Source organism: Euprymna scolopes, chromosome 10 (genome assembly GCF_053919585.1).
Source record: "Euprymna scolopes isolate OS-2025 chromosome 10, ASM5391958v1, whole genome shotgun sequence".
NCBI lineage: Eukaryota > Metazoa > Mollusca > Cephalopoda > Sepiida > Sepiolidae > Euprymna > Euprymna scolopes.
Genome location: NC_136491.1, coordinates 45,364,181 through 45,389,538, shown reverse-complemented (window position 1 = coordinate 45,389,538; position 25,358 = coordinate 45,364,181). Strand labels below are relative to the sequence as shown.

The 25,358-nt window shown below is 33.3% G+C and overlaps 1 protein-coding gene across 10 annotated transcripts in view; it reads left to right on the top strand.

The window, feature by feature from the left end:
* Positions 1-620: 620 nt before the first annotated feature.
* Positions 621-25,358, top strand: part of LOC145285966 (casein kinase I-like) — a 205,235-nt gene continuing 180,497 nt past the window's right edge. For 8 of the 10 annotated variants that reach the window (XM_080134500.1, XM_080134507.1, XM_080134496.1 and 5 more), the window contains exon 1: positions 657-1,048. In XM_080134500.1, coding sequence (XP_079990626.1) covers positions 998-1,048 — 51 coding nt within the window. In that variant the 5' untranslated portion in view covers positions 657-997. Of the gene's footprint in view, positions 1,049-25,358 lie in introns of all 10 variants that reach the window. The other 2 variants (XM_080134499.1, XM_080134506.1) reach the window with 2 other exon arrangements.

Below are 25,358 nucleotides of genomic sequence, written 5' to 3'. Positions count from 1 at the left end.
ACATACGCCACGGTAACATATATTGGGTGTGTTTTGTTTTATTTTTAAGTCATTTGTTTTTTTTTTTTTCAAAACTGTAAATAATTTTATTTGCAGCCATTTTCTTGTTCTCCCCCAACGCTCGATACGATGTTTTTCGAATGTAATAAACGTTTTAATATGAGTAAAACCATTAAAAACTTTTCCAGATAGGTAGAAGAGTAACTTATTTTGCCTTTGATAACATTTATTTTTTAGACATTTGTTTTTGACCGCTTTTTCGTACATCTGTCGATTGCAAAACAAACCTAGTAACTGTTCTATTCCAACATTTCAAGAATTTCTTTTTAGACTTTGATGATTCAAAAATCAAAGTTACTTTGCCAAGAAAAAAAAAAAGTCATGAGAACAGAGTGACATTTAATTCGACAAACATTCCCCCAAAATTTGTCACTGTATTAAATTACTATTTTTTCGATAACTTCATATTTTTACATTGGATTTTTATTTCAATATTGCTCACACGCAAAGTATTGTGTTCAAATCCGAGAGAGGGGGAAGACGAAACGCACGCACATAGAAGTCAAATGATACACATCGTATTCTGATTTCCCCCCTCTTCTAAAACTTGATGATCTGCTGAACGCTGACAAGAGGCAAGGGAAGTAACTCTCAACGGGTCCATTTCCTCGGGTCTTCAACTGAATCACTCACAAACTGATGCGTTTGTCGTTGTCTCAGTTTACCCCAGCCGAAACAAAATAAAATAATAACAAAAAGAAAAAAAAACGTACACACACACAAAAAAGGAAAACCTTTAAAAATAAACAAACTAACCCGAAAATTACACGCCTCGACTGAATGAAACCAATCGTATTTCGTCCAAAAAATTGCATAACAAAAACGTAGAGACAGATCAATTGTTCGGATTGATTGATTTGTAAGTGCCACAAACAGTCGGAAAATGGCCAGGTAGCGGCAGCGCATATTCGCGTTCATCACAATTTTGAGCTCAGGGATGATGACTTCATTAAGGACGCAAACCACGCATGAAGCTGCCATGAAAACGGTAAGAGTGGGTGCTAACATGGACCCTTGCTATATTATTTTTGTTTAATTAGGATCTGTTTGAGATATATATATATATATATATATATATATACAAACGAAACTTTTTTATTATCACTATTTACAGTAATATTTTTTTCATTTTTTGTAGAAAGAAATTAAAAAAAAAAAAAAATAGCAAAAGATATGATTGTACTGGTCCACCTTTTCTACTCACTTTACGACCGTCAAAATCACATTGCGACAACTGAATTAAACCGGTCTTGTCTCCCTTGTCCGTATTCTTTAATGCGCACGCGGACCCTTTATTAAGCCCTAAATGGAGCAAAAAAAAAAAAAAAAAATACCAATAAGAAACGCTTTTGTTTATAGAGTGAAATGAACATTTATCCAGCTTATAATATACAAATATTTAGAATAATTTCGTTTTAACCTTTTGAACGATACGACAGACAAAACAATTTCTCCAGCGTTACATTTTTCTGCTAAAGTAGAAAATACTTAACCAGCCGTCGTCACCAATTAACATGATTCTTTAGACCATTTGACTTTAAAATTATAATATATGAACTTGTAGTATTAAACTCCGAGAAATAATTCTTCTTTCCTTCTGTAAATGTTTATACTTCAATCAAACGAACGAGACGCTGCAGCAATAACTATCGTTTATTCATTAAATGTTCAAATTTGCAAAAATTAGGAACCGCAATATTTTTTTAGATATGATTTTCAATTTGAATATATATATATATATATATATATATATATATATATATATATATATTTTTTTTTTTTTACAGTATCTTTTGCTTATTAAATTATGTAAAAGTACAGCATAGTTAACAACGCTAAGAATCGGTTTCTAACGTATTCAACATGGTTCATAAACTGTACTGTATCAGTTATTTAAACAAAATAAAACAACGGTTATCATTACGATTTCTGTTTCCTATTCACTTCCGTTTGCCCTTCTGTATGTTAAGAATTTATTGGGGGTATTTAAAAAATTTTTTTTTTTTTACGACTTGCCCCAGTGTAGTATAAACACCCCAACCTCCCCATGTTAAGAACGGCGTTCGGAATAAACACCGCCCAAACACTCCATGTTAACGGCTTTCGAGGTCTTTATTCCGAAAGCCGTTCTTAATATGGGGAGGTTGGAGTGTTTATACTACAGTGGGGGAGGTCGTAAAAAAAATACCTTTTTAAAAAATTTTTTTTTTTTCTTAATGGTATTTTTGTTTTAGTTTACCGACCCCTCGGCATTCACCTCTAATTTGTCGACTTTTAAAGTTTTCGGGTACGCTGAGAACGAATATCGTATTTATTTTTTGCGCAAACGCGCAATTACCCATATTTGAAGACATCCAGTATCCAACGTAATCACTATTGCTTTTGCTGGCGGCCATCTTGTTTCCCATTTAGGAAAAAACGCCAAAAACAGCAAAACGGAACCAAAACAGCCAAAACATGGCCCCTAAAACATTTTTCGTCTTCAATGCTTTTAGGGAGGCCGGTTTCCTTTACCTGTATATTCACCTATTTAGTAAACAACCCTTCCGGATATTTTCCGCTACCCGATATAAAAACGGACAATCTTTTTTTCACTTTCTTACTAAAATGTGCGTACGCGCGTAGTCACTTGACGTTTCACAAGGTGCATGAATACATGGCGGACATTTTAAATGACAACAAATATTTTTCATAAAATAAAGTTTTCACCTCATTTAAGAGTAAAAATATTGCTGTCAGTCCGTTTTCACGAACTCTTTACAAAAGCATATTTTATGTTTTTCGTTCTTTTTTGGGGGGAGGGGGTATTCAAATATAGAACTTGTGTACTTTAACAGGTGCTTCTGCAATTTAATTAACCGTTTGGTACTTAATGACGAGTGTGGACCCTGTGCAAACATTGGTCTATTTAGCCATGAAAAACTTTTTTCAGGCCAAAATAATTTTTAAAAAGCCAAAGAAAATGCCAAATTGATTTTAAACTCCAAATTAATCTAGCGTGTTTTCTGTTTTGCCTTTTTTTCTTCGAGTAAATTTCATTCATACTTTTATTTTGTGCTTGTTTTTATTTTATTTTAAATTTATTTTAATTCATTTTAAATTTATTTTTATTCATTCTAAATTTGTTATTTTATTTTCATTTTAAATTCATTTTTATTTTATCCAAATATTTTTTGTACATTTATAATAAAAAAAAAATGCTTATGCAACTATTTGAGTGGACAAAGTACTTCGATTCTTCTTAAGAAAAATCGAAGTACTTTGTCCACTCAAATAGTTGCATAAGCATTTTTTTTTTTACTATTATAAATGTACAAAAAATATTTGGATAAAATAAAAATGAATTTAAAATGAAAATAAAATAACAAATTTAGAATGAATTAAAATAAAAATAAATTTAAAATAAAATAAAAACAAGCACAAAATAAAAGTATGAATGAAATTTACTCAAAGAAAAAAAAAGTCAAAACGGAAAACGCTCGATTAATTTGGAGTTTAAAATCAATTTGGACTTTTTGAGGGGCTTTTTTAAAAATTTATTTTGGCCTGAAAAAGTTTTTCATGGCTAAATAGACAAATGCTTGCGCAGGGTCCACATTCGTCATTAAGTACCAACCGTTTTTCCGGCCGCCACAACACACCCGCCCCTGCCCCTCCATGGAAAAACGGTTAATTAAATTGCAGAAGTACCTGTTAAAGTACACAAGTTCTATATTTGAATACCCCCTCCCCCCCCAAAAAGAACGAAAAACAAAGTATGCTTTTGTAAACAGCTCGTGAAAACTGTGTGTGTGTGTTTTAAGATCAATTAAAAGGGGTTAATACCATGCAAACCGTAAATTTGCGACTTGTGATTATCAGATTTATGGCCTGCCCTGCAGCATCAAATATCCCTAAAAAAAAAAAAAAAAAAAAAAAAAAAAAAAATAGGCCTAGTGGTCGCGGTGTCTGTTGTAGCGAAAGAATATTTACCTTTTAATTTATTTTAATAAATATTACTCTATATACCGTTTTTAATTTGTGGTCTTTTCTTTACGTTCTTTCCTTTGGCTCAAGATTTCTTGGAATTTATCACATCCCCCTCCAATAAACCTTACTTTCTTTTGCGCCAACGACGGTTGGTGGGGAGGGGTGTATTCCTGTTACATGTGGCATATTTAGCTTCTTTTGGTGAATGCCAAGGGGTCGGTAAACTAAAAATTTACCGAAAAACTTTTAGGGAGGCCGGTTTCCTTTACCTGTATATTCACCTATTTAGTAAACAAATATACAGTAAAAAAAAAATCAATTAAAAATGAAGGAACAGCCGGAACTGAAGTGGAAACCGGAAACATTAATCGTAATGATACCCCTATATATATATATATATATATATATATATATATATATATATATATATATATATATATATATATATAGGACTAGATAAGTATAATCTTTTTACTTGGAAATGTAAAGATGAAGATAACTATCAGATACCCTGGCCAAATCACCGCTAAATAAATCGTCCTCGTCGATCAAACTTAAACACCGAACCGGAACTCCTAAGTGAAACGAAATTTATTTTTATTATTACCAGAAAAGATGTATTACCCCTGTTCCCTGTTATTATTTTAGTAAAAACGAATTACTATTCCGTTATCCTGCTTACTAAAATGAAATAAAACAAAAGTAAAAATATTTTTTTCATAATAGGCCAGCCGGCCAGCCGGCCACCCATCAAAAATCACTTCGGTGGACGCGGACGATTATTCCGATTGTCACATTTACCGAAATTGTGTGTGTTTTTTTAATAATTGGCCGATTAAATTTATTTTTAGAATGAGGGTGGGGTTAAAAAAAACCTTGTTGATTTTATAGGCCTAACACTTTATCTTGTGTCTCTATGCTATAAACGGGAAAATAAAAATGAGACACATGTGAACACCCTGAAAATACATGGAAAAATAATTTGGAAAAAAAAAGAAAAATATTATCTTTTATCCCAACATTAATCATAAGTCGTGGTAATACGGATGGCAGACGTTGTCGAGAGTGCCCCCCCCCTAAATTCCACATTTTCCCACTTTTTACTTTTTTCCTGTTAATATCATCGATTAGACTTAAGTTTCAGATTATAAAAAAATTGAAAAAAAAAAAAAAAATTCATAATTTTTCCCGTGGCGGTTCGGTTTTCAATTATAACGTTTAACTAAATTGAACACGAACTTTGTGACCACGATGAAAAAATAGGAACTCTCTCTGATGTACCTATTTACTATGCCTCCCCATGGGACAGAGTTAGACACCAGGGTCGTTTTTTAACGTGGAGAAAAGGTACAAAAATTAAAATTGTCTCAGTCGTGAAGGATTTCTCCTGCACCGAAAGAGAACAAGAAATAGAAGTGCAGCATTTCAGCAACTGCAGCATCTGAAGAACAGATACTACACTTTGATCTTGACCAAAAAAGGAAGATTTTTTTTACCCACCTCTTCCCTCCTCCCACTCTCATCTATGTATCTACTCCTCTCTATTTCTCTCTCATCTATGTATGTACCTATCTACCTATTCATCGTGGTCACAAATTTCGTGTTCAATTTAGTACAACGTTATAATTGAAAACTGAACCCCACGTGAAAAGTTATGAAAATTAACATTTTTTTTTTTTTTTTTAAATAATCTGAAACTTAAGTCTGTAATCGATGTATTAACAGGAAAAAAAGTTTTAAAAAAGTGAAAATTGTGGAATTTAGAGGGGGGCACTCTCAACAACATCCGCCATATTGCCCCCCCCCCCCGAAAATACAACCATTTGAAAAATACAAAAAAAGAAAAGATTGTTACTCGTTCTGTTCCTACACTGTGGTCAGAAACCGAGTAATCACCGAACGCTTTCTGATCAAGAAATGGATGATCATTATGAAATGAATCCTTAGCCCAAACTAAACTGTTGTTATTATTATTAATTATTTTTCAGTGTGTTGTTAACGTGTGAAAACATTTTTCGGTACTTAAACAGAATACTGACCTTGCTGAAATAATAACGTTAAACAAGATACTATAAAATTAGAATTTAACTTGAGAATCCTATTAAAAAAAAAAAATTGCACAGTCCATATCCTGCATAAATGCCCATTTTTCTTTCAATGACAATGTGGAGGCAAAGGATGAAATTTTAAACAGATTTTAATTTCTAAGTAGTACAATGAAACTACAGTGAATAATTTAAAATTATTATTTTTCTTCTTTTAACAATAAATACATTTTCTTATTGCAATTTTCAATTAATTTTATTAATTATAAAAAGGATTTATTACCATTTAGAGAAAAAAATATTAACTATACTATCGAGTGATATGATCATATGTTTTTGTTTATACATTGTATATATTCGAATTGCTTAGGAACGCTATCTAGCGTTAAAAGGCCATTAGATACAATAATGTGCTGTACTGCTGTACTTATTCACAAATAATGTTAAGTTTTAACACCATAGACATAGTATTTTAAAACCCTGAAAAATGTTGAATGTTTCTATGACTACATTTGTGTGTGTGTGTGTGTGTTGGTCAAATAAACAAAAATGAATTGTCTTGTCCCCCCCCTCCAATGTTACTAAAATCGTGTTCCCAATCCTCTTAATTCTTTAAAATCAATATTGTAACTTGAATGAAAACGAAAACAAAACTAGTCTATTCGTTTAAATCAAGGAGTCACCAACCTACAGTCAGTGGGCCAAATCCGGCCTGACAGATGCTTTTGACTTGAAAAAAAAAAAAAGCAAAAACAAAACAGGAGACAGAGATAAGCTACTAGTACACCTATCCACCGTCTTCTCACGAGGACTGATTTAAAGCAGGGGGATATCCAACTCTCCTAAGAGGGGCACTCTGTATGATGAGTTTAATTTTGAATCTTGGCTATGAAGCTTAAATCTAATCTGACTTTCAAAAATAGATTCAGATACAGGTTGCCCCCCCTCCTCCCTGCCCCTTCAAAACAAATCCAAACCATGAAATTGTTCTAAAATTCACATTGTTTGGTAATCTGAACATATTTGGTACAAATAAATTTCAGTCTATACCTGACTTGGCCGCCAAGTTTCGATTACGAATGTCCAACAGTCTTTGTTTTATCACCATTCAGTGATATCTGCTAAACATGCACCTCTGTGTTGATCAGTATTCAGCATTACCCAGTGGTCATTAAGTTTTGTGCAGATAAAGCGGTGTTGTAAGGAATGGACGGCGATTTAAAAAAAAAAAAAAAAAAAAAAAAATTGTTTTTATTTATTTATTTATTTATTTATTTATTTATTTTTTTAGCAGAATGAGCAACACCCCCATGCTTCAAATAACTTTGTGGATTTTTTTTTTTTTACTCGCTCGCGTTCACCCCTAACAAGGTATATTGCCATTTAGACGTAAGGAGTTACTATTTGGGACCACGCCTAGGAAAGATTAACAAGGTGTTGGTTTACATTACATTCAAACTTCTGCATATCAGTACAGTCAGGGAAGCAGGTAGCAGGAAGGGAATTCCAAAGTCAAGGGAAGGAACTATTAGAATAGAAAGCTTTCTGGCATTTAGGGACCTCAACAGTGAAGGGGTGAGATTTTGTTAAGCAGGTTCGTCAGGGATATGTACGTCAAGGGAGCAGAAGTGAAACAAGTTCATCAGAACACATTCCACTAAAAAATTTGTAAAACTAACACAGAGATGCAATATTGCAGTGGTGGGACAGAGGTTGGAGCTTAATTGACAAAGTGGGACCTATTAGATTGAAAACTCTTTTCTGGACCCTATCCCAAAGGGAATAGTTGTGAGAACGTTTTGGTGGTTGTCTCGTTAGTAATAAGTTTGATCCTTAATAGGCCTCACACTCATCAAACAATAACTCAACAGATTGTGGGGGTTATGTTTTATCTTGATAAACCATCTAGACTCTTGCAGGTCTACTACTTAATAAATATCCTCATTTCTAGATGTTAGTGGAAAGTAAAAGATGATTTATAAATCTATGGTGGGCAAAGACATTTCATTTATTATTAGTTTGTCTATGACAAAACTATGAATACAGTAAAACAGAACAAGTAAGACAAAAGATTGCTTTGCATACATTGTCCAATACATTTGATCCTTAATAGGCATCACACTCATCAAACAATAACTCAGCAGATTTTTGTCTGTGGGGATTATCTCAAAGATAATGTCGATCCAAACAATCCTTGTACTATCCCTATACAAAGTTTAGATTATCCTAAAATAACTGTTAATTTAATTAATATTTAATGATTTTCTTTCAAACTGAATTGCTTTCTAATAAAACTGTTTATCTGAGGAAGGTGAAAATTTAACGTTACTTTAATCATTAATAAGTAAATAATAGATAAAACTTGGTCATATCTTTGAAAACATTATTTCGTAAGTTTGATTTGAAAATTCAAGAAAACAAATAATGTTATATAATTTTTTTTTTTAAATGATTAAAATAATTTAGAAAAATTTGTGTTTATGCAGTTTACTGAAAATATATATTTTCTTTAAATCTGTATTGTACATACCCATTATGGAATAAAGTTCTCATAAAAAAATTGCTTAATTTGATCAAGTACTTTTTATTTTACAGAGGAAAATCAAATCTTAATGAGATCGATCGTACCGTGGCCATCTTGGCTATTTTCACAGATGAGGAGGGTGCCTTTAAACTAAAAAGGGATTAATAAAGGACCAAATGAAAAAGGGAGTAAAAAAAGGACAGAGGAACGAAAAAAAACTAAAATGTTTATCTAGGTGTTTTTTCTGCCCATGTTTCAAAATGATCTCATCAAATTTTGACAAGCTTTAAGCAGTTATTTCCCCTGGTGCTCCCCTCCTCATCCATGGAAATAGCCAAGATGGCCGCGCTACGATTGATTTCATCAAAATTTGATTTTCCTCTGTAAAATAAAAACAGAACTACTTGATCAAATTAAACGATTTTTTTTATATTAGAACTTTATTCCATAACAGATATGTACAACTTAGTTCTTTTTCAAGATCTTTATTTTTTAATGTCTTTGGTAAACTGCAGAAGCACCAATTATTTTTTTTCTAAGATTTTCATTGTTAAGACAATTGTTTCAAAGAAGACTTTTTTCTCTTTATTTTGCTTGTGATATTAACTCCGCTATGTCTGTATGTGTCCATTTTTTTCAAAGTGCATTTTCTCAGAGATGCAAGGTTGCAGAGTTGTGCGTGGTGGGTCAAATAATTGCATTTTTCTTTTTTTTTTTCTTTTTTTTTTTTGATCGTCGTTTTATATATATAAAAGTGATCTTGCCTGTCTGCTGATTGAAAACAATTGGAACTTGGCAGGCGAAAGTGCTCTTGTATGCATGCGCAAATATACATTTATACATTAAAGTAGGTTTATTTTTAACTATGTTTTATCTGTCTGATGATAGCTCAAATGGAAACAACTAAGGCTGGAGCGCTAAATGTTTTGGCACCGATTCTGGCTGATGGCACGGTTCATTTTTTTTTTTTTTTACTTTTGAAATCACTACTATATATTTGACACAGTATAATCTTATTTATAAAACTCACTATGTTTGTGTGTCTGTTTGTCTACATTTTTTCAAAATGCATCTCCGAGATACAAAAATGATTGCATTTTTTTATTTACCGTTGGTTTATATATATATATATAAGTGACCTTGTCTGTCTGCTTATGGAGAACGGTCTCTATCAAACTACTGTAAATTTTTGGTCTACAGCCTTGAAACTTGATATATAGTGGATTTAGACCTGTGGAACAAATTCAATTTGGTTTTTAGCTGATCAAAATAGCTGCTGACGATAGCTCAAATGGTAATGACTAAGGCTGGAGTGCTAAATATTTTGGTTTCAATTCTAACTGATGGCACCAAGTCATTTTTTCAACTTTTGAAATCACTACTATATATTAGGTACAATATAATAATCAAAAGAGAATTGGCTTTATGATAATTAATTCTCTTCCTGATCTACATCAATGATCTCCCAACTCACCAACCACTGTAAAAAAAGTAATAAAGAATGCAAGACAGTTGTATGCTTAGTCCGTCAAGTCCAAAGTAGCTGAGCAACAGCTTGGTTCCCACCAGTTTTGGCAAATAGCAAACAGAATTTTGAACAGAAGCGTGTGTTCTATCTCAACTATCATCAATAGACCTGAGGTAATCTCATCAGCATCAGACAAAGCCAAACTTTTTGCCAAGAACTTTGCAGCTAATTCTTCCCTTTGCGACCAAGGCTGCCAACTCTCAATATTTCCTCCTGTATCAGAAAACACATTATGTGATATACAAATATCTGTACATGATGTTGCTAAGCTAATCAAAAATCTTGATTCCAGTAAAGCAACCAACCCTGCTGGTATTCACATTATAGTACTCAAAAAAACTTCAACCAGAACTAGCGCCCATACTTACAAAACTGTTTAAACGTTATCTTAAGGGGAATTGCTTCCCATCACCCTGGAAAATCTCATCAGTATGCTCTGTATTTAAGAAGCTTCTGGGCTTGACCTTTACTTCTGATCTTAAATGGAACAGGTACATCCAATCTGTTGCCAAGTCCGCTGGAAAAATGGTGGGATCCTTCTATCGATCGAGTAGATATCTCACTGCTGATGCAATTCTTTATCTATATAAGAGCCAGGTACATCCAAGGATGGAATACTGTTGCCATATCTGGGCAGGAACTGCTAGAAAGGACTTGTCCTGCCTTGATAGAGTTCAAAATAGACTTCGTAGTCTTGTAGGAGATATCCTTTTCTCTTCCCTGCAGCCTCTATCTCACAGAAGAGATGTTGCGAGTTTGTTTCTGCTGTATCGTTATTTTCATGGAAAGTGTTCGATTGAGCTTCAATCTATGGTCCTCCCCTCGCCAAACTTTCACAAGAAACACTCGTCTAGCTGAAAACACTATCAATAATTCCCCCCACTCATTATCTGTGCTTAAACCCAAACGTAGATTCCATGAACAAAGCTTCTTTCTTAGAACTGCATGCCTGTGGAACTGTCTTCCATTTTCCTGCTTTCCAGTGGAAATAACTCAGTGGAATTTTTTTTTACTCACATTCCAGTTGTCTTCAAGTCTAACATAAACAAGTTTTTGATGAGCCGTTCCATTTAAGTTAACAAATTTACTGAATTTCCATTACTAACGATTACTATATTGCCCAATTTCTACTGTACACTCTTTAACCCTTATCCTCGAGTGGCTTCTTGGCCCTGATAAGTGGTAATGCCTATGTAAAAAAAGAAAAAAAAAAATTCAGGTAATCGGTCATCTCCCTCTCAGTACAGGCCAATAAGTCTCCTGTGCATCATGAGTAAGTTGCTGGAATCTGTGTTAAATAGAAAAGTAATGAACTATCTCAGCAAAAACAACCTTCTTAGTGACACACAATATGGTTTCCGTTCTGCTAGATCTACAGCAGATGTGCTTACAGTTATATCTCATAGGATTAGCGAATCTCTCGATAGAGGCAACCTTTCTAGGGCAATTGCTCTTGACATATCAAAGGCCTTTGATAGGGTATGGCATAAAGGTTTACTTCACGAGATCTCCAATTATGGTATAGCTGGAAATGTCTTCTCAATTATTAAATCATTTCTTTCTGATAGGTTCATAAGAGTAGTAGTTGATGGGCAGAAATCAGAAGCTCACAGTATTAATGTTAGAGTCCCTCAGGGATCCATCCTGGGCCCAACTCTCTTCCTGATCTACACCAATGATCTTCCAAATCACATCCTTACATCATTCGTAGACATTTATGCTGATGACACTACCATCTATGGTAGTACATCAAAGACCGTAAACGCCCAAGTTCTCTCCAATTCTCTCTCCTCTGATCTTCGGCACAATGGGGAAAGAAGTGGCTGGTTACTTTTAATGCATCTAAAACCAAGCTTTTATGTTTACATCATCAACACTCTGATCCCCATCTGGCATCAATTGAAATGAATGGCTCTCGTCTTGGAGAGGCCTCATGTTTTGACAAGCTTCTGGGCTTGACCTTTACTCCTGATCTGAAATGGAACATGTACATCAAATTCGTTGTCAAGGCCGCTGGAAAAATGGTGGGATCCTTCTCTTGATCCAGTATCTCCCTGCTGATGCAATTCTGTCTATATAAGAGCCAGATATGTCCAAGGATGAAGTACTGTTACCGCATCTGGGCAGGAGCTGCTAGAAAGGACTTATCCTGCCTTGATAGAGTTCAAAATAGATTTTGTAGTCTTGTAGGAGATATCCTTTTCTTTTCCCTGCAGCCTCTTTCTCACAGAAGAGATGTTGCGAGTTTGTCTTTGCTTTATCGTTATTTTCAAGGCAAGTGCTCAGCTGAGCTTCAATCTATGGTCCCCTCTCGCAAAACTTTTACAAGAAACACTCGTCTAACTAAAAACACTATCAATAATTTCCCCCACTCTTTATCTGTGCCTAAACCTAAACATAGATTCCATGAACAAAGCTTCTTTCTTAGAACTGCATGCATGTGGAACTGTCTTCCGTTTTCCTGCTTTCCAGCTGACAATATTGTTGTCTTCAAGTCCAGCATAAACAAGTTTTTGATGAGCCGTTCCATTTAAGTTAACAAATTTACTGAATTTCCATTACTATCGATTACTATATTGTCCAATTGACTACTGTACACTCTTTAACCCTTATTCTCGAGTGGCCTCTGGGTCTTGATAAGTGGTGATGCCTATGTAAAAACACAAAAAAAAATCTTAAGATCATTCATCGTAGACATGACAACACTATCATCTATGGCAACACTTCAAAGGCCATAAGCAAGGTCTGTCTGATTCTCTCTCCTCTGATCTTGAGCATGTGATGCAATGGGGAAAGAGGTGACTGGTTAATTTTAATACATTTAAAACAAGCTTCTATACTTACATCATTAATTCTCTGACTTCTGTCTGGCATCATATGAAATAAATAGCTCTCGTCTTGGGGAGGCTCCATATTTTGACAAGCTGCTAAGTCTGACCTTTACTCCTGATCTGAATGAAACACATACATTAAATCCGTTGCCAAGGCTGCTAGAAAAATGGTGAGATCATTCTACCGCTCTAGTAGATATATCACTGCTGATGCTATTCTCTACCTGTATAAGAGCCCCCTCCCCCCAAAAAATAAAAATAAAATAAAAAAAAAGTGAAATCTGTATAAATTAAAATATATTTTAGCATACTTTACAACTGGGCAATGCTGAGTGTCCTGTTATAATGTACAATAAAGAGTTGTTTTATTTTGTTTCAAGGCATATTAAACCTTTACACTCATTTAATGCTGGGAATTATTTTTCTAAAAGCTGTTCTACTTTGTAAACAAAAATACAGTACTTGTACTATTTAACCCATCATTGGAAGGAATGAGAGGATTCATACCTTTCCCACATTTTATTAGTTGTGATTCACATACTCTATATGCAGGCAAAAATAATTGTACACTTGATCAAAAGTTTTTTACTTAATTTTTGTTTTACTTTTTTTACTTTTAAAATATGTAAAGTAAAAAAAAAACATATTGCTAAATTTATGAATAAAATGCTAAGAGCCGGTTAGATTGATAAGAGGGGAGTGGGTTCTAATTATGTGAGGAATGCAGGGAGGGGGAAAGACTGGTTATGGGTGCGAGCAAAGGAGAGAAGAGTGAATATTGATGAAGCTTGAAATATGATTAAAAATATTTGTTTTAGTTTATGCTATTGAAATAAAAATTCAATAAATGTTTGATTAATCTATTGTATAAAGAGCAACTGTCTGTTTGTATGCCTACCTAAAACTTGAAAAATATACAACAAACACCCACAAAGTTGATATTTTTAATCAGTGTAACCCTAGATGTATATATAAAAAACAAATGTTTATTTGAGTGTCAAATGGTCATTTATCATTTAATGTTATCAAGATATATACGCATTTTCTAATGTTATCATTAAAAATGCATGCATTAAGAGAAGTAACTCTGTTTATTCACAATTATTTCTCTCATGCTGACTCAAATTATGTGTATATGTGGTTCAGAGAGAGGAATGGATTTGGTAAAGAAGACAGGAGGGAGAAAATGAGAGTGGGGGAAAGAGAGGGGTAGAAGTTATGTTATACTTTTAGAACCCGGCAATACCAGATAGCCCTGCTTGTAGTAAATAAAAGAATAATAATTCAATCTTTAATTATCAAAATAATATTAAAGCAAGAAAAACATGTAAAATTGTCTCCTGATTTTATTAACATAAATTTTAAATTTGTGCTGAAAAAAAACTTTATTTTTAAAAAATTTTTTTTTTTTTGAGTAAGTCGAAAATAATTGTATTTTGTCAAGTGTTTTACTCTATTTTTTTTATAAATACAGTGAATAAATTTGTTTATACATACAAGTTGCGAATCATTTTAGATCTAATGTATATGCCTTTGTAGAGTTGAACGTGATTAAATGCTTATTGGAGTGTTGCTGCATCTGTATTCCTCTGACTGGCATTGTTTTAGATGAAGAAGAAAAAGAAGTTATCAGGTTCCGATTAAAGAGATCAATATCTCTACAATTTAATAGTAGACTTCCATCTGTCATGGCTAACCATGGGTGATGCATCCTTTTAGATGTTAGTTTGGGCAATGTGATATGTGAGGACAAGCTGTTGCCCACATTACACCCCTCCCCTCTTCACATCGCTGATGAATCCAAAGAAACAGTAATGTCTGTCCAATGGGTGGATATTGCACAAGGTAGTGAAGTTTTGAAGTCAGTTTACCTTCTCTTAAGATCAACTGCCTTCCATAGCTGACGAGTTCCACCTACCCAAATCTACACTTCATATTAACTTTATTTAACAGTTTCATCAACACAAGAACAGAAATCAGAAGGAATTAGTAGCAGAAGAATATAAGATAGCTTGGTTTAGCAGGTATGTATTAAAGAAAAGGAATTGTCCAGATTTTTTAGTGTTGGTCTTTAGAGTGAGGAAATGTGACATTCTTGTTATGTTGACATCTCGAAAGAGACTGTTTATATTAGGCATGAAATGGTTTTGGTGAAAATATGGAAAGACATGCATATGCAGTGTTTGAATCGCCTGATGTATTACTACCTGAATTTGAACCTGCTTGTTTTAGCCAATCAAACCAAATACCAATCACTATGCAGGTGATTGCATGCTAATACAAAAGAAGGTAGATCTTTATCATGTAACTGCTACACCTTAAACTTGAGTTATAGAATCTTATCCAAAACCTTGATTTTGCTTATCTTGCTTGTTCCCGTGCACTATAGATGAAGTCATCGTTTTGTGATGCTATTCATTAAAGCATGGGGGGAATATGTGTGTTCAATCTACCTATTTACTATACCTCCCCACGGAACAGTTAAACATCAGGGTCGTTTTTTAACATGGAGAAAAGGTACAAAAATAAAAAATTGTCCCTCCACCGAAAGAGAACAAGAAATGGAAGTCCAGCATTTGAAGAACAGATACTACACTTTGATCTTGGCCAAAAGCAATGTAGTGATGCCACAAAATCATCCAGCAAGTCAGAAAGAAGTGGTAAGAAGAAATCCTTTATGACATATTATTTGGATTAGTCAGACTACTGTTCTCATTTTGAGTGTTATTCACCCAATGTTTCAATCGATACAACAATCTGACCGTCTTCAAGTATATCTTGTCAAACTTGGAAACCTTTGTCAAACTCGAATCTGCATGGAATTTCAAATTGAACCCTTTATTTAATCCATGGGGGTAGCATGCTCTTGTTCCATCAGCCATGACTTGGTAGAAATCCTAAGTAACTCGCAATTGTATTTTGAGTGTCGTCCATACTAAGGATTAAACCTCCAACCTCCAGAAGAGTGTAACTTACAACTGAATCTTAATAAATACTTTATCCATTATACCATGAGTTCTTCATGAATTATCAATCCTTATCTCAAAAATTCAAGAACATCCTTTGACATTCTATCTAAATACTCCACATTTTGAAAGGGTCAGAGATCATCTACTAGATTAACCATTTACATGTTTAGAGGTCTATTATACTGCAAAAAGTTGTAGGATTTTGCTTTTTTGTTTATTTATTATCATGTTTGTCCCCGTCCATAAGCAGAGTGGATAACATAAGCATTGTTTTGTTTTAGCATTTTTTTAAAACCGGTGATAACTGTGCATAGTAAATGACATCACTAAAGAATGACATCATTCATTAAACAAGAGAGAAGGGGGTGTAAACATCTTTGGATATTTCATCTTGCAGGTCTACTACTTAATAAACATCCTCATTGCTAAAGTGTAGTACATGTGTGGAAAGTAAAAGATGATTTATAAATCTACGGTGGGCAGAGACATTTCATTTATTAGTAGTTTGTCTATGACAAACTATGAATACAGTAAAACAGAACAAGTAAGATAAAAGATTACTTTGCGTATATTGTCTAATACAATAAAAATGCAGACATTATTAATGTAAAAAGATAATGTAAAAATTTACATTTTCTCATGATATCTTTTCTATTAAAGGAAGAGCCTTAAAGTCAGTCCTGTCTGTAACATGCCTGATCAGCAAATAAGATAGAAATCAGGTTTTAAATCTTCATTATGTATTAGAGTTCCTATAAGATTTTGTATTCATCATTTGATTGAGTCTATTCTCTCATCAGGTGACTATGGTTCGGTGGTTAACAACGTGGACTGACGACCTGGATATCCCAAGTTCAAATCCAGTTTGTTCCACAAAATCACTTTCACTTAGGATGTCAGCAACTTTCACATGGTTCCTCCTGTAGATACCTGATACCTTTCTAGAAAGAATTCTGACTAAAAATATTGGAAATAATGCCAACAATAGAATCTTTAGATTCCTACAATATGATAATGATCAAGTTTTTTTTTTACCAAGGGACATAACTCATGCTTCCAAAACGATTTCTCCTAAAGGGAGATAATTCTAGTTCCAAAAGTTAAATACATCACCTAGGCAACACTGAAATGCTATAAATTGGGACTAATAAATTAAAATTGCACCCTTGTTTGTTTTCAATAAAACTTGGAAAAATACCTGCCTACGTGATATCAAGTTTGCACAATATAAAATTAAATCCTATTTACATTTGTGTTTAGTTTGTAATGCAGCATTTAAAATTTTTATTCCCTTTTCTTGTTTGAGTTCTAAAAGCTTTAATTACAAATCATATTAGCTGCCAATTCAGTTATTGACCTATAAGCATGGAACAAAACATTTTGGTTGCTTATGATTGACTTCTTTAGGTCTATATTTAACTAAAAAGCTATTGATTTTCAAATGAATTTTGTTTTATCTGCAGTTCCTCTAACAATAGGAAGGTGTGACACAGAGTTGACATTTAAAGTCTGTTAACTGATCAAAGGTTATAATAAAAGCGAATTATGTGCCCTTTTTTTTTTTTTTTTTTTTTTCAAATTCCGAGAGGGACATTTTGTTTTGATTGAAATCTTGCAATAAAAAATCAACGTTGCTTGACATAAGTTTGTCAGGAGCCAAGCAAAAATGATGGTAAGTGACAGATATCATATCTTTAATTTGGATATTATACTGTTAGAAATATAACCAAATGCAATCCCGATTTGTGACTTGAATTTTTTTTTTTTTTTTTTTTTTTTTGTGGGGAAGACTGGACATGTTGAATGTTTAGATTTTTAAAAATATTTTTATGTTTTTTCTCTTTCTTTACACTGACAAGTGCAACATTCTTAGAGCCAACACACTGTTGAAAAGCACATTTGGTTTAGGGAAGTTTCAAAATCTTGACTTGTCAATATAAGCAAAAAAAACAAAAAACAAAACATATACCAGCTCTACTAATAATTTGTTTAGAATCAAGCATTTTTGTAATGAATACATTCCAACTGTATTTGTTATAAGCCTAGACTTATTATACATCTAATACATAAAGTAAAGTCAATCGTTTTATCTTTTGTGTCATTGATAACAATATTCTTACAAAATCAATATTTGAACATTTTTTTCAAGTTAAATATTAATTTAACTGTAAAAAAATGTTCAAATATTGAAAGAAATCCACGGAAAGCAGATAATGAATATATGCCGTGAATTAATTATTTCTTAATGGAAATCGCTCCAGACAAGGCATAAAGCCATTTGATATAAGGAGATGAAAAAAAATTCTTCAAAGTCAAAAATTAATCAATGATAAGTCTTATATGGATAGATTATAACTCAGAACATAGCAATTCTTCTTTCTTTGTCAGAAACATCACTCATGGAATAACTCACTTCTTGAAAAACCAGATAGAATTAGTTGAAAGAATTGTGCAGTCATTTGGGAAGCTGTTCGCTTCAATATAAACAAATAAAAAACATTTTCAAATAAATAGGATTGTATATTATTGACTTAGTGGATACTATTGCAAAGTGTGTGATTGGCTATGAGAAGTTTAATCAGAATTGTAAGTATTGAACAATATTTTTTCTACATCTATGCAACTTGTGTTCGATTAAGCAGATACAAAATCCATTTTTTTAAGTAAGAAAGATAAATGTTTTCTCTTCAAAATAAACAATGCATACACTGATTTGACATGAAAAGTTTAAATGATTATTATATATTGTGAAGTTTGCTAAAAGGGAACACTAAAAATGTTGGAAGATTTGTTAATCTTATTTTCACATAACTTTAATGTTGAATAATGAGTTTTAAAATGGGTTCCAAAATTTCTGATATTAATAAGAACATTGAATCGAAGATGCTGATCTACTGTTAGTTTGGTTCTTAGATTAACTATTTAATTGTGATGCTGTGACACACATATGGACAACAATAAGTCATACACCATCCACTATGCCTACCCCAATGCCCTACAGATATTCTCGCTCCCCCCCCCGCTCTCTCTCTCTCTCTCTCTCCATATTTTACTCTTTCTCTCTCCTCTTATATCGCTTTGTCGCTTCTCTCTTTCTCTCTCTCTCTCTCTCTCTTTCTAATATCTTGTTCTAGCTTTTATCTCTGTTTTTCGTCCTTCCTTCTCCCTCATTCTCTCCTGTGTCAATTCATCTGACAGAAATATACAAGCGACTGGGAACCGCTTGTGAATTTGACATTCTCATGAAACTTCTTCCTTCAAAGAGTCGATCATATTATAGGCATATTTGTTTGATTTTTACCTTAATCAGACCCCATAAGAAAGTCAAAAGGTTTGAAGATAGGTGAGGAGGGCGGGCACAAATGATCAGTGGTGAGGATCATTGAGCAGCCATGCCAAGGTCGTCTTGGCTTTGCATGCAGAAACGGAGTTCTGCTGAAAGATGTACTGGCACTCAGGTAGCAATTTTGTCCAGCTAGGACTTCACTACATTTCTCCACACCTGGTAGATTTTGGTGGTGACTTGGATGTCAGATTTTGCTGCAACCCATTGTAGATGCATTTAATGGTAGGTGCTCAGACGAACTCAAAGCACTAGTACTCCTTTGACATAAATATCTTACACAAACCCGACAAGCAGCAAAATCCCACCCCTACACTGTAGAGATCCTGAAAAGCCTTCTCTTCATCTGAGCACCTACCATTAAATGCATCTACAATGGGTTGCAGCAAAATCTGACATCCAAGTCACCACCAAAATCTACCAGGTGTGGAGAAATGTAGTGAAGTCCTAGCTGGACAAAATTGCTTTTTCCCTTGAACTGCTAGACTTTGGAATTCTCTCTCAGGGTCCTGTACTGACTGTACTGACTGTACTGACATGCAGAAATTCAAATATAATGTGAACAGACATCTTGTTACCCAACTCCCTACATAGTATCCCTGCAGATCTGGTCCCAAATAGTAGCCCCTTATGACTTAGTGGCAATGTGCCTTGTTTAGTGTGAAAAATGTAATAAAAAAAAAAAATAAAAAAAAAAATCTAATTTAAAGAAAATAGTTTTAAATAAAATTTTCATTCATGAATCATGAAATTAATCAATATTTTGTTCTTTGAATACTCTGATTTTTCAATTAAAAATATAATGTAACACATTGACAAAATATTCTTAATCACATTTATTGCAGGATGTTTCCACTTTGTTTGAAAACAAAAAAAAATATGACTCCTGAAATTCTTAATAAAATTCATAATCTTGGTTCTTGTCCAGAATTTTCCTTATATTAAAAAAACAGAAATAAAGATCTATATGATGTACATACTGTGATAAAACGAAACTATCATATTCCAAAATTTATGTAAATTGATCAAGTAGTTTTTGTTTTTGTTTAAATTAGAAAAGTAAATTTTATGAGTAACAAAAAAACAGCTGTCTTGTCCGCCATTTTGAAAACAATCTAAAAAAATAAACAAAGGGAAATAACTTAATTAAAACTTGTGAGATTTATTTGTATTATTTGGATTCATTGGACTACTATTTTCTCATTTTGAGGTGTTAGTTTTCACATTTCAGTCGACATGACTTCCAACCTTCTTCAGGTGTATCTTGTTGAACTCGGAAATCTTTCCGACAAACTTGAATGGAATTTCAAACGAAACCATTTATTTAATCCATGAAGTTTGCATGCTCCAGTTCCATTAACCATAACTGGGTAGAAGTCCCAAGAAATCCAGAATTGTATTTTGAATGCCGCCAGCACTGAAGATTGAACCTTCAACCCCCAGAAGAGTGTAACTTACAACTGAATTTTACATACATTATACACTATACCATGGGAGATTTATGTTGTAATTAGCATGAGTACCTGGCGTTGCCCGGGTGGAGAGAGGTGGTATACTAAAGCTATTGAGCAACCAACCTCCAGAAAAAAAAATTAAAACAACTTTTATTTCAATCAAAGTAGCAGCGAGTACCCATGCGAGCGCAAAAAAATTTTTTTTTTAATTAGCTGCTGTAGCCAGGCTCGAACTTGTAACGCAAAAGAAGACAAGGAGGTGAAAAAAGCTAATGCATTAGCTGTCTCGGCCATGGCAACTTATGACGACACAGGCCTTTGAAATAACCTCTTTTAAGAGTATGTTGAGATCGCTGGGTGTATGACTTTGCAAAAATATCAACGCTAAAAATTGACTCCTCCTTACAAAAAACGGCCCAGTTGACCAACATAGAATTAATTTTTTGGGCCAATTTTTAGATATTTGTCATCCAAGAGATGGATCTTTCTAACGACACCAATTTTGTCACAGTCCGATACGTCTGTCAAAAGTTTTTGGCAGACATACAAACACACACACATGCACATGCACACACACATACAAACTAACACAAATTTTCCCTTTTATATAATAGACTAGCGGGGGTGCCCGGCGTTGCCTGGATGTTTGTCGGTGTAAAAGAAAGAAAAATAAGTTTGGGTAGGGAGGTAGGCTCGAACCCAAAGCCTTGAGGCAAAGTTGGAAAAGAAAGTCTGATAACTTATGACACTAAGATGGTGTAGACGTGAGGATGGTTGAAATTAAACGTTTAAAAAAGCAGGTGGTTAAACAAACGTCAGCATGTGATTTTCTAGGTCAAACATCACGCCATAGAGAAATGAAATCACGTTGCGAATTTTGTAACATAAAAGTCGCTCAAATAAAAGATAGACATGACCTCATTTCGTAAATCGGAGATATTATAATCTAGCGAGTATATAAAAAGTTGTAAGAATGAGTGACCCCCACCGACCCCCCCCCCCCAAATCTTTGGCGGACATGCAAAAAAAATGCACACACATTTCACTTTTATATTATAGATGTCTACGAATTCCTATTAATCACTTACAGATGATTTTCTTTATGAAGATAAAACTATTTGATCAATTTACGTGATTCTTGGAATATGATGTTTTTGTTTTGTCACAGGTATGCACATCATACAGATTTCTTTATTTTTGTTTAATATAGGGGAATTCTGGACAAGAACCTCAATCTTTTCTACAATTCAACCATATTTTGTACAAATAAACTTCAGCCTATACCCGATTTGTCAACCACGTTTCCAAATTTCCAAACCCCATGCATAAAAAATCTGGGGTAGAAAAACATAGAAAACACTCTTTTACACGGTACACTAAAGTTTTTTGCCAAACACAATTTTAACATAATTGTCAGAATTAAATAGACAATTTACATAAGTTTTCAATTTTTTAAAAAGAGTTAATTTATGTACACCTTGTGTTAGCGTTGATACCAATGGGATTAACACATGTTGCCGATGTGTGACATTATGGAATAATTAAAAAGCAAAAAGAAAAGAAAAATCAATTTATTCGATATATATGATTTCTGCATTGAAGAAAAAAATTGATTAATTTTAAAATCTGCCAATATTTTATTGAATATATTTAATGAATTAAGAATTAAATATTATTTTTCACTTTTCAGTTGAAAAAGTAACAATAACAATTTCAATAAAATTATTGAGATTGGTTTCTAATTTATTTATTGGACTATAATGATGAATTAAAAAAAAAAAAAAAAAAGTAGTTTTGATTATGGAAGACCATACATGTAACCATTAAAAATATGAGGCTTAGTATTTACAAAAAAATGTTCACCACTTATCAACACTTACCAAAGCCACTCAAAGATAAGGATTAATGAGATAGATGGATTATTAGTTCAGCAATGAAGAATATTATGAGAGGTTGTAAAATAATATATGGAATGAACCCAATTAATTACTTAAGGACTGTTTATGATAATTATTATATTTAAATTATAATCACATATATTAAGATCTGAAAATGAAATAATTTTATTTTTCACTTTTAAATTGATAGATAACAATAAAACCTTTAAAAAAAAAAGCATTTTAACTATGGAAGACTATGCATGTAACAATCTGCCTTAAGAACATGGAAAAGCTGAAGTGTTAATCAGATGAATGGATTGCGAGTTGTGATGAAGAATGTGAGAGGATTGTTTATGATAAATTGAATGAACAACATTTGATTAATTATAAGTATGGTTTATGACAAGCATTTGTTGATATTGGATTTGAAAACAACGATGTTGTAGTCTGAAGGTAAGCACTCCCATCATAATGTGTTCTACAGAAGGGAAGTTCTTAATAAGAAACTTTTTTTTCTGTTTTGTTATTGTTAGGCACACAGAAGTAAAATGTTCTTTGCAGTTGTTAATGTCTTACAAAGAGCAGGCTGTCTTAAGTTATAGGCTTCCTGACGTAAAATACATCAAACATTGATCCTATGTTTTTGAATTTTTTAGATGAAGAGTAATAATTTGGATTATTTGGATTATCCAAATTACTGTTGAATGCTATTTTCACAACGTTTCAGCAGATATAACCTCCAACCTTCTTCAGGTGTACCATTTTGAATACTGGGATGGAATTTCGAATGGAACCCTTTATTTAATCCATGAGGGTATCATGCTCTTCTTTCATTAGTCACGACCAGGTAGAATTTCTGAGTAACTCGCAATTGTATTCTGAGCATTGCCTACACTGAGGATTGAAACTTCAATCTCTAGAAGAGTATCACTTACAACTAAATTTACCAAGTACTTTATTCACTATGCCACTGGTCCTTAAACAATTAATTAAATAGATTTAGGTACTTATACTTCCAAACGGTTACTCATCTATGTATTAATAATCACAAGTCCATTGTTGTTGCAGTGAGCCTTTCCTCTGTGCAATAGGTGAGGCATTGCCTGGAAGGATGGTCTTTTTATGACTCTCTCTAATGTTACTCTTTGAAGCTAATGCCATCAATGGTAAAGGCCATGTTGTTAAAAGATCAAGGCATTTTGAATTGAGAATAAAACTAAAAAATCAATTTTTTTTTTTTTTTTTTTTTTTTTTTTTTGCAAAAGTCATATAATCAACACTCTTTTCCTCTTTTTCTATTTCTTTCCTTTTTTCTATTTCTTTCCCTCATTTCCTATTTTTTTTTTCTCTTTTCCTATTTTTTCTTTTTTCCAAATTTTTTCTCTCTTTTCTAGATTTTTCCTTTCATTTTCTCTTTCTCTCTCCCCTCATCTCTTTTATCTCCATCTCTCATCTCTTCCCCTCTTTTGTTCTTTTACCTTTATCTCTTGATCTAGATATATAGACAAAGGAAGATATAGATCTTTCTCTCGCTCTCAAGGGATCCGATGATAGGTAAGTTGGTGCAATAATATTTTACCATAACTATGCATTACTTACTAGCAAGCATTCAACATTGGCCATGAATAAAGAAGATCCATATTACCATTTTTCGTATTAAGATTCTCTTTGGTATGGCAACAAATATTAATACAAAATAAATTCCACCATCGAATTCCTTATAAAATTTTCTTTGAGAAATATTATTTGATCTTGGCATAGAACCTTCTTTTCAGTTTCACCCAGGGAAAAACAAAGATACCATAGATTCTATATAGGGAAGCTGATATGCAAAATAAATTGCCCACTGCCTCAAGTATTGTATCTACGGTGGTAGAGGGACAGTGACTTTTCTCAAACCAGCAAAAGTAGGACAAACCTGGAAATACTTTTATGTAAACAAATAGTCAGAATAGTCGAGTAATCCATGCTGTTAGCTATACAGATGACTTTTTTTTTTTTTTTTTTGCTGATGGCACTTGCATGATGTGAGCATGATAAAAAAAATAAAAAAAAATAAAAAAAACTTTAAAATGTAACAAAATCCACTCTGGATAGATTGAGGCAACTCCAAATGAGTTCACTGCATCCTGCATCAAGACAATTCATTCTTGCGTATTGGCAGTGGAGTCCTTTGCCTACTTAACACACTCTCAGTTCCGTGATTGAACAGCAAAAAACATGAGGGGGGGGGCATCAGTTTCATGTTTGTTCTAATCCAAGTCGTCTCTTTTTTTAACACTTTTCTACCCCAAACAAGACATATTGCCATTTGGATGTAAGGATGTAAGGGACTACTATTTGGGATTGTGTCTAACAAGGGACTGTGGGGAGTTGAGCAGTGAGATATGTTAACATTACATTTAAACTTTTGCAAATTAGTACAGTTAGAGAAGCAGAAAACTGTAAGAAAATTTCAAAGTGTGGCCGTTCGAGGGAAGAAACTAATGTAGAAGGCTTTCCAGTATCTACAGATCTCAACAATAAAAGATGGGGATTTCACTGCTTGTCAGGTTAGTCGAGAGTATGCATGTTGAGGGAGCATGTGTTATGAGTTACTCATCTAATCCAAGTCTTCAGTTAGTTGCCTCTACGCTTCTTCCAGCTGGCAGGTGTGATTGGGGCTACCAACTTGCAAATGAATTCTTCCTTCGGGTGTGATTGGGGCTACCAACTTGCAAATGAATTCTTCCTTAGGGTTGAAAATTGTGACCAA